The 11,148-nt window shown below is 37.5% G+C and overlaps 1 protein-coding gene across 1 annotated transcript; it reads right to left on the minus strand.

Annotated features, from left to right (window-relative positions):
* Window positions 1-2,991: 2,991 nt before the first annotated feature.
* Window positions 2,992-5,154, minus strand: PIG-V (phosphatidylinositol glycan anchor biosynthesis class V). Its single transcript, XM_067148763.2, has one exon. It carries the CDS (start codon window positions 5,152-5,154, stop codon window positions 3,622-3,624), a length of 1,533 nt encoding a protein of 510 aa, XP_067004864.2. The 3' UTR covers window positions 2,992-3,621.
* Between the last annotated feature and the right edge of the window lie 5,994 nt (window positions 5,155-11,148).

The following is an 11,148-nucleotide window of genomic DNA, read 5'->3' on the forward strand; positions in this document are numbered from 1 at the left end:
CCCTAACGTAAAATTGGGAGAGTTTCAGATTGATCATGTTGCCATGGATAAAGATTATCATAAAGAAATTTATAATGTCAGAGTCCTCCGTGGGGTAGACATTGACTCGGATCATTATATCTCAAAAATAAAAATCAAGTTAACACCAAAAAGGAAACACAAACATAATCATCTCAAAGCAAGGAGAAATTATGATCCCAGTTACTTAATAAATAATAAAATATATTTAGAGAGATCCAAAACACCTTTAAATGACAAATTAGAGACAATGATCAACAAACTTAAAACCATAGCTGAAGAAATTGCCCCAATCAAAAGGAGAAAGAAACATGCGTGGTGGAACGAGGAATGTGACAAAGCAATTCAAGCAAGACACAAGGCATGGATAAATGATCAACAGAGGAAAACGGAAAAATCTCGAGAAGAACTAATTAATGCCAGAAGACAAACAGCTAAAGAAATTAGGACAATTAAAAGGAATTATCAAAAGGAAATGCTTAGCACTATAGAAGAAACATTCAATCAGCATAAAACAAGAGACTATTACAAAACATTCAAGCAATATCAATCTAAATTTACCCCTCCCACACTTATGTTAAGAAATAAAAATGGTAAAATGGCACACAATAATCAGGATAATGCTAACATTCTTGCAGAATACTTTAAAGAGTTACTTAATTGTGAGGATCCTGTGGAACATTTAGAATTTGATCCTAACCCAAAAAATAAAACTCCATTACAAAAGATTATACCACCAGTTTACAATGAAGTGAAAACGGCAATTAATGCACTTAAAAACTACAAAGCAGCAGGAGAGAATCAAATAGTAGCAGAAATATGGAAGAATGCTAATGATCAGACTATTCAAAACCTACACAAATACATCATTGATATTTGGAACACGGAGAAGCTTCCTGAGGAATGGAATACAGCGATAATCCACCCGCTGCACAAGAAAGGTGATCGCTCCGATCCAAATAATTATCGGGGGATATCCTTACTTGATATTACATACAAGATTTTATCCAAGATTATATACACAAGAATCCAAGAACAACTCGACCAAGAACTTGGAGAATATCAGGGAGGATTTCGACCAGGTAGAAGCTGTCCAGATCAAATCATTAGTTTAAAATGGATAATGAAGCACCAAAGAGTTCGAAGTAAGGGTCTGGTCATCACGTTTGTAGATTTTAAAAAAGCATACGACAGTATTCATCGTGACTCATTATTAAAAAGCCTTAAAGAATTTGGCTTACATCAAAAACTTGTTAACCTCATTAATATGACTTTTAAGAATACGAAGGCAAAAGTTAAATTTAGAGGTGAATTATCAGAATCATTCACTATAAGAACTGGACTTCGACAAGGAGACGGACTTTCACCATTGTTATTTAATTGTGCATTGGAGAAGGTTATGCGTGAATGGAACAAGAAATGCCAACCAACTATCAAGATCGGTAGAAATATTAAACTCAACTGCCTTGCTTTTGCGGACGATTTAGCATTACTTGCAAATACAATAGAAGAGGCTAAATTTCAAATTGAACAACTAGAAATTATAGCTAAAAAAATGGGATTACAAATTTCATTTGAAAAAACAGAAATGATGCCAACTTTTAAAGTTGATTTACCAGTTATTCAGCTGAACAGTAATAAAGAGATTAAAATTGTTCAGAAATTCAAATATCTTGGGGAAATAATAACATGGAACACAAATGAAAAAGAAGCAATAGAACACAGAACAACTAAATTTAAACAAGCACAAAGACTTACCTGGCCAACCTATAAAAAAAAATCTCTTTCGATAAACGCTAAGCTGAAACACTATAATTCCATAGTTAAACCAGAGGCAACCTATGCTAGTGAAACTTTATTCAAATTAAATGTAAAATCTACAACAGACAAATTACAGAAAACTGAGAGAAGAATTCTTAGAACAATTATTAATAAAAAACACCAAGTTGATGGACAGTGGAGATTGTTGCCTAACAACATTGTCTATCGTGAATGTGAATCAATAATATCTACAATGCGTAAAAGAAGAATTTCCTTTTTCTGTCACATATCAAGATTAGCAGACACCAGGATATTGAAACAACTATTCGATTACTTTTTGAAGAATAAAATCAATAATAATTGGTTCAAAGAAGTTCAGGACGATTTGGAAGAATTGGGTATAACTCGGCAACAAATCAAAGACAGAAAAGAGAAGAGGATTTTGAAGAACAAAAGCATAAGTCTCAAACTAAAAGCAGTTGAACGGAAACAATATACTATATCGGACACACAAAGGGCTTTCAGGTCGGAGAGGATGAAAAAGTTCTGGGAGAAGAAGAAGAAGAAATTAACTCAAATGTATTGATTTCAGTGCTCCAATGTGGGCGTAAAATATGTAAATAATAAATATTGTCTGACTCTGTGGTGCAGTGGTTAGTGTGATTAGCTGCCCCACTCCCAGAGGCCCGGTTTCGATTCCCGTCTCTGCCACAAAATTTGAAAAGTGGTACAAGGGTTGGAACGGGGTCTACTCAGCCTCGGGAGGTCAACTGAGTAGAGAGGGGTTTGATTCCCACCTCAGCCATCCTGAAAGTGGTTTTTAGTGGTTTCCCACATCTCCTCCAGGCAAATGCCAGGATGGTACCTAACTTAAGGCCACAGCCGCTTCCTTCTCTCCTCCTTGCCTATCCCTTCCAATCTTCCCATCCCCTCATAAGGCCCCAGTTCAGCATAGCAGGTGAGGCCACCTGGGCGAGGTACTGATCCTTCTGCCTAGTTGTATCTCCCAACCCAAAGTCAAAGTCTCACACTCCAGGACACTGCCCTTGAGGCAGTAGAGGTGGGATCCCTCGCTAAGTCCTAGAGACAAACCAACCCTGGGGGAGTAAACAGAATAAGAAAGAAAGATTATTATTATTATTATTATTATTATTATTATTATTATTATTATTATTATTATTATTATTATTATTATTAACACTGGTGGTCAAGTGGTCCCATGTTAACTCTTTTTTATCCAATATTGTAAGTTTGATCTCGATTACAGTTAATAGAATTCTAGACATACGAAAATCCACAGCATGCCATGAAATTCAAATCACAATGTAAAAAAATATCCTGGTAAATACTTTACGAGTCAACAGGTGACATGACCGGTTAATGAAAATGGAATGTTAATACCCTCCTCATATTTGTCACATGTTGACGGTTCAGATGACCTTTCACAGACCATCTCTTGAGGAAGCCGTATCTTTAGTCACACAGCAAGATTTTACAGGACAAGGGAAAAAATATGAGTAAGAAATATCTATTCTTTATTCAGTGCTGTTTGTTAGCCTGATCAATACACTACACAATGGCAGCACAAACAGCACTGTCAGTGCACAGGTAAAGCTTCTAAAAAAAACCTCGATATAGGTTATGCACACTTTACAAGTAATTCTGTAAATTCTGTCTAAACATTAAACTTATGACAAATGCTCAATTTTCAAGCTAAAGACTTTTGATTTTCAAGCAAACAACTGTTATATTATTAATCAAATAATAAGATTTTTAAAAAATTACTTTTCCAGTTTAGAATATAATTTCCAGGTAACTGTCACATATAATAAAAACCTCACATCAAGTCCACGGATAAAAGTTGCTGAACATTGCTGTTCCAAGCAGGAAGTACGTCAGAAAATAATACTGCACAAGTCTAGCCTTTTTTTGCTCTGCCAAATGAGTAATAACAACAGTTTTCCAAGGAATGTACATATTGTCCAGATGCTCAACATATTCTCTTTTGGTCAAGTGTTTCCTCAAGCTTTGTGATGCACCTGAATTCTCTACAGTGTATAAGGATGCTACAAACCAATAGAGAACTGGAGAGGCAGATGAGATCAAGCGTGTTGTCACTTGAATGTTAATGAAGAGAACAGAAAAAATGGTTAAAAATACAACATGGGCTACATATACAAAAGTATCTGTTGAAAATATGAAATCCTCAATTCTTCTTTTGTCCAACTTTTGATTTGTGAGCCCAAGAGTCAAACAAACATTCAAATTATATTTTAGGAACCTGTATGAATAGACAAACACTATGAAAATTACTGGAAAAGCCAGTAAGAAGTTGGGGATCTGTTTCCATTCATAATATTTGAGAAAGCCTACATCCCAGTAATGGTCTTGGATGTAAGAGTATGACAGCGGCAGCTGCGCCTTGCACCAGTGTGTTTTAGGAGTAGACAAGTTTGATCCAGGGAGTATCAGACCATGAGTGTCAGCATATGTCACAAGGAATGTTGGTAGATTGTGGGAATGAGGGACACAAAACTTGTAGTAGCTGTATGCCTGGAAGCCAATAAATGGCATCAGAGCAAGGACAACAGCTACCACACATGGAAAGAGATTAACCACTACAGCTACTACTAACATAGGTATCATCAATAGGAAGGGAACCCTTAACTCACCAGTTTCTTTAAGTAAACGTGGCACAACAAAATTGATAATCCGTTTCACTTCATAATAACATATGAATCCAATATTAACAATTCCGTTTGATCTCGCTGTAGCTGCAAGTCCAAAAGGTATCCCACAATTCATGATAAGACCTTTGGAACACATGAGCATACCATAAAAAGAGAGTAAGGCAAACAATGTTTCTGAATAAGGTGCAGTGAAAAATATACTTGCAGGGTTGATACAGTAGAATAATGCAGCTATATAAGCTAGGTGTGAGTCTTTCAAGACTTGAAGGCTTAAATCATGTAAGACAACAGCTGATTTGACAAAGCAAACAACATTGATGAGAACTGCACTGAGAACATAGATAGAATACTGACTGAAAAATATATACAGAATGAAGGACAATATACCAGCCAGTAATCTAACAACCAGTGGGAAAAGAGGAAAGAAAGCTAGACAGTTTTCATAAGTGTACCCATATAGCGCAATGTGCATGAAATACTGTGCATCCCAGCGAATCAAGCCGCCAAACAGAAGTCTTACAACGACATCACCAAAACTTTCCTCTTGCTTGTCGATGCTATGTGGACTAACGAAAGCATCAGCAGCATGATCCGGTAGGAGGAAATTAAATGCAGATGAGGCAGTGACTACAAACAGTCGTGATGAGAGAGCAAACCACCAGACTTTGTCTCTCAAGGTCAACATGTTTGTACATGAGGAAGAGCAACATACAGGAAGATAACCTGAGGAAGTTGTGGTGTGATTAATTAAGTCATTACTTCCTCATCCCTTCCTTGTTTGTAGTGGCTGGACTTCCTGAAACAAACAAGTCAAAAGCATAATTTAGAAGCCATCTGTGAGAGGTAACACAAGGTAAGTTTACATACTTTTATAATATCACATTGCAGGTGCAGAGAATATCCTACAATAAAACACTTCAACACTTGATAAATTAATTGTTCTTTTCCTGAGTGTTTGAACTACAGCGAACTGAAGAAAACAAGGGAAAATGGTCAGTATCTTTATAAACAAAATTATAATTTTGTCTCTGAACTTTCTGCCTCATATTTTGATTTCATCTCGGATTAGGTATACAAAAGTTGAAAGTATGTCAAATTCAATTTTTGTCTGTCTGTTTGTAACGGCATTACGTGAAAACTGCATAACTGAATTTCTTCAAACTCAGTATGCAAGTTCAGGCAGAGCCAAGTTGTGCACTAAGGGAAATAAAACAGATAATTTCAAATTTTTCATTACTATTAGCTGTATCCAAAAATTGTACTTAATAAAAGTTGTCCAAAATATGATTTTCAATATCTTATGATATGTGGTTCATGGTATGGGTTATTGTAGTCACGTCCTAGTTCATGAACCTTGAAACAGCTAAGCAGGCTGTATGTTTCAGCCATCAGTCCAGAGACTGGTTTGATGCAGCTCTTCATAACACCCTATCCTGTGCTAACCTTTTCATTTCTACATAACTGCTACATCTGCTCTAATCTGCTTGTCATATTTCATACCTTGGTCTACTCCTAGTGTTCTTACTGCCTACACTTCCCTACAAAACCAGCTGTACAAGTCCGGGGTATCTTAAGATGTGTTCTATCATTCTATCTCTTCTTCTCATCAAATTTAGTCAAATCAATATCCTTTCACCAATCTGAATCAGTATCTCTTCATTCGTGATTCGATTTATCCATCTCACATTCAGCATTCTTCTGTAACACCACATTTCAAAGTTTCTATTCTCTTTCTTTCTAAGCTAGTTATCTTCCATGTTTCACTTCCATACAATGCCACTCTCCAGAAAACATCTTTCTAATTCCTATATCAACTTCCGAGGTGAACAAATTTATTTCCTTAAGAAAGGTCTTCCTTGCTTGTGTTGGTAAGCATTTTATGTCCTCCTTCCTTCTACCATCATTAGTTATTTTACTAACCAAGTATAAATACTCATCTACTTCCAATAATACTTCATTTCCTAATCTAATATTTCCTGCATCAGCTGAAATTGTTCGACTGCACTCCATTACTTTTGTTTTGGACTTATTTATTTTCATCTTGTATTCCTTCTGCAAGACTCTGTCCATACCATTCAGCAATTTCTCCAGATCTTTTGCAGAGCCAGATAAAATAACAATATCATTGGCAAATCTCAGAGTTTTGATTTCCTTTCCTTGGACTTCGATTCCCTTTATAAATTCCTCTTTGATTTCCTTTATTGCCTGTTGTATGTAAACATTGAAAAGGAGTCAGGACAAACTGCAGCCATGCCTCACTCCTTTCTGGACTGCTGCCTCTTTTTCAAAGCCCTCGATTCTTATAACTGCAGACTAATTTTTTTACAGATTGTGGATAATTTTCCTTGCATTCCTTCCTTTCTTCAATTTCTTCATCTTCAGATGGCATTTCATGACCAACAGGTTGTGGTCAGAGTCCACATCTGCTCCTGGGAAAGTCTTGCAATCCAACACCTGGTTTCTGAATATCTGCCTAATCATAATGAAGTATATTTGATACCTTCCAGTGTCTCCAGGTCTCACCAACGTACACAGCCGTCGTCTGTGGTGTTTGAACCAAGTATTAGCGAAGAATAAATTATGATCAATGCAGAATTCAACCAGCCAGCTTCCTCTTTCATGCCTTTGTCCCAATCCAAATTCTCCTACTGTATTACCTTCTCTTCCTTGGCCTACCACTGAATTCCAGTCTCCCATCACAATTAGATTCTCGTCATCTTTTACATAGCCTATTGTATTAAATCTTCTATCTCTTCATATATTCTTTCAGTGTCTTCATCATCCGCTAAACTAGTAGGCATACAGACTTGCACTACTGTGGTGGTCATTGGCTTGGTGTCTATCTTGACAACAAATAATCCTTTCACTATGCTGGTCATAGTAGCTTCACTACTGCCCTATTTTCTTGTTCATTATTAAACCAACTCCTGCATTACCCCTGTTTGATTTTGTGGTGATAATTCTGTAGTCGCCTGACCACAAATCCTTCCAACGTTCTTCACTTATACCAACTACATCTAACTTTAGGCTATCCATTTCCCTTTTCAGATTCTCTAACCTACCACAAGGACACAAAGTTCTAACATTCCACACTCCGACTCGCAGAATGTCAGTATCCATCTTCCTGATGATTACCTTCTCTCATGTAGTCCCTACCCGGAGATCCGAATAGGGGACGATTTTACCTCTGGAATATTTTAATCAGGAGGAAGCCATTATCGGTACATCATTCATACAGAAGGAGCTGCATGTCCTCGGGAGTTAGTTATGGCTGTAGTTTCCCCGTTGTTTCCAGCTGTGTAGTTGTATCAACACAACTAAGCCATGTTAAGTATTTTGATGAACCATTCGTTAGTCTGGTCTTTAAACAGATACCCCTCTGATATGGTTGCACCTATGGCTTGGCTACCTGCTTCATTGGGACACGCAAGCCTCCCCACCACGGCAAGGTTACATAGTTCACAGGGGACGTTGTAATGAAATAGAAGTGGACATCTCTAACATATTCTGAGTCATGGCCCTCCTTATACTCAGGCTGCTAGGATTATACAATCCTCTGGAGGCCCCTAATCCATTCAAGGAGAAATTTTCACTTTGACTATAAGCTAGTAGGGTAGCATCCTACTTTACAGAAATCTGAGCTCAGAATGTTTTAAAATATTTTTACAAGTTGCTTTATGTTGCACCGACACAGACAGGTCTAATGGCAACGATGGGACAGGAAAAGGGTACAATTGGGAAGGAAGCGGCCATGGTCTTAATTAAGGTACAACTCCAGCATTTACCTGGTGTGAAAATGGGAAACCATGGAAAACCATCTTCTGGGCTGCCGACAGTGGGGTTCGAACCCACTATTTCCCAAATACTGGATACAGGCCACATTTAAGTGACTGCAGCTATCGAGCTCGGTGAGCTCAGAATATTATAAGCAAGCATCGGACCTCTGAGAGTAATAAAGTTCGGTTTCCATTTGAAAGGTAAGGACACAAATTAAATCATTGTGATCAACCCAAATATCTAGGGGTAAAGTTGGACTGTGCCCTAACTTATAAACAGCACTGTATAGATACCAAACAGAAGGTATGCAGCAGGAATAATCTCATTCGCAAACTCACACACACAACATGGGGAGCACAGCCTAATGTCCTCCGTACATCTGCCCTTGCCCTGTGTGTCTCTGCTGCAGAGTATGCTGCTCCAGTCTGGAGGAATTCCGCTCATACAAATCAAGTGGATGTTGCCCTCCATGAGACAGGTCGCATTGTTACAGGCTGCTTACGACCAACTCCTATTAATAAGATCTTTCCACTTATGGGAGTAGCATCTCCAGATGTTAGGAGACAAGTTGCAGCAGAGATTGAGAAGAAGAAGCAAGAAACAGATCCAAGACATCGAATGTTTGGACTTCACGCCCACCCATCAAGACTGAAATCGAAGAAGAGCTTCCTACAAATAACAACGTCAATCCCGTTACTTTACAAAGATGAAAAAATAAGTGTATCCTAATTCAATACATCATATATTCCATCATTAGACGGAGTAAAGAAATTCAAACATGTTTTGGCTCATTTGAGCTAACTTCAATGAAAAATGAGGGTGGTTGAAATAATTTACATAATACAAGTTAAAAAATGCCAAAAAAACATAATGAAGTAACAAATAAAAAACAAGAGAGAGCCTAGACAGAAACAAAATTAGCACAAATATACAATATTTACGTCATTATGTGGAGCAAAAAACAACTCGCTGCAACAAAAATTCAGTGAAACAGGTGTTAAAAATAATAATTGAAACTAAACACTGTGTTAACCTAAGAAGAAAAGAAATGAAAACAAATGATACATGGAAATGAACAGTAGGTGCACATGGTGAGGTTGCGGACCTCTTAGTTTGCAAAATATTAGTTTTGTAACAATAACAAAAATCAGGTTGAAATCACTGTCGAAAATTCAGGCAAAAAATCTATCTTTGTAGAAACCCATCACATCAAATTGGCTAGGAGGGGAGTGGGAGCAAAAAAATTTGAGAAACCAAACCTGATATAACGTGCAGGCGAAAAGCCTGTGACAAGGAAAAAACACCGATGAAATTTAAAGCTTTAGAAACAGCAGCATTCTCAATATCTTCTTAATCTAGCGGTCCCTTTCTTGAATTATTGTTTCATAATGTTGGCTGGTTGGTTTGCGTTATTATAAAGGGTCGGAAGGACCGCGACATAAAATTGAGAAGCTGTGTTAGGGAGATGACAGATGTATGGTAAACTGTGAGTGACCTAGTGGAAACCGTCAATGAAGTTCCAATCTGTAATGGAAAAAAATGAGGTTGTGTGAGAAATGTGCGCTGATAAGTAAAAAGTGTGGAATGGGTGTGTAGAAAACTTAAACTTACGGTGTTTAGTAGGTGGTTGTTCTCTCGAATGGTCTGGCCTTCTCAAAGTAACGGTCATGTTTGCGTAATTGAGTCTATTGTTGGTTCAGCTGTGTTTGCGAGGATGGAAGGAGCGGAGGGGGAAGGGGATGCAGGGTTGGTGTGGGGAGGGGGGGTGGTGATGAGTTGGAGAGATGGAGGTGGGGTTTGTTTGTATTATGGAAGTTCTGACAAATATATGGAATGAATGTTTCCAGTAGAATGTTCTTTTTCTCGTTGATTTCATTTAAATTGTGAGAGGGGTTCATAAACTGATCTAAATCGATGTGGATGCTCTTGAGAATGTTGAGCAAGGTGCCTTTTTGCTCATAATGCAAGATCTTAAGATCTTTATCTATTGAAGTGTATTCGTGGCTGGATGCTTTATGATGTTCACTCATAGCTGAAAAACGATTATATTTGAGAACGTTGCGATGTTCGGCGTATCTTATGACAAAATTGTGGCCTGTTTGACCAATATAGCTGGAATTACAGGATTGGCATTCTAATTTGTAAACTCTGGAGTTCAAATATTTGTTATTAATGTTGTTATTATTATTGTTGATAGTGTGTGGATTGAAAATGAGTTTGGAGTTGGTGTGGGAGGTTCTATATGCTATTTTGATGTTGTGTTTTTTAAAGATATTAGAAATTTGGTAAATGCTGCTATTATTGAAATTGAATGTGGAAAACGTTTCTTTATGAGTGGAATCTTTTTCTATTACAAGATATTAGAATCATTCCCATCATCAGCCGAATCTCGGCGAAAGGAACTCTGGAGAAGGAAGTCACCTGTAGGATTATGGGACGTGAAAGAGAAGCCAGCTGCAAGGACATCATCTTCAATATGGACATTGGAAGACACTTAACAGATTAAGATCTGGAGTGACACGTAAAACCAACCTGAAGAGGTGGGGGTATGGTGATCAAGATTTGTGTGTGTGTGGTGAAAAGCAAGATCATGGACACCTTCTCATCTGTAGAAATCTGCCTAAACCATGTAGTATCAAGGATTTGGTGGAAGCCAATGAATGTGCCATCTCGACAGTTGAATACTGGAAAAACAAAGTGTAAATAGAGTAGTTGTAAATATATGGTAGTGATTTCGGACATGGATAAAAAAAATAGGGTATTGTTGGTGTACATATCAGTGTCCTGTTTTCCTTTATCTACATAATCTGGCTGGGAAAGAGAGTCTTCAAAAATTATCATAGGGTCAATGATTTCTGTTTTGATTTTCTCCTGTTGATGGCAATTATATCAATACGATGTC

The sequence above is a fragment of the Anabrus simplex genome, chromosome 5 (assembly GCF_040414725.1).
Source record: "Anabrus simplex isolate iqAnaSimp1 chromosome 5, ASM4041472v1, whole genome shotgun sequence".
NCBI classification, from domain to species: domain Eukaryota; kingdom Metazoa; phylum Arthropoda; class Insecta; order Orthoptera; family Tettigoniidae; genus Anabrus; species Anabrus simplex.

What these genes read in the sequence shown, in the direction of transcription:
- PIG-V (XM_067148763.2), bottom strand. Translation starts at nt 5,154, where the DNA reads ATGTTGACCTTGAGAGACAAAGTCTGGTGGTTTGCTCTCTCATCACGA.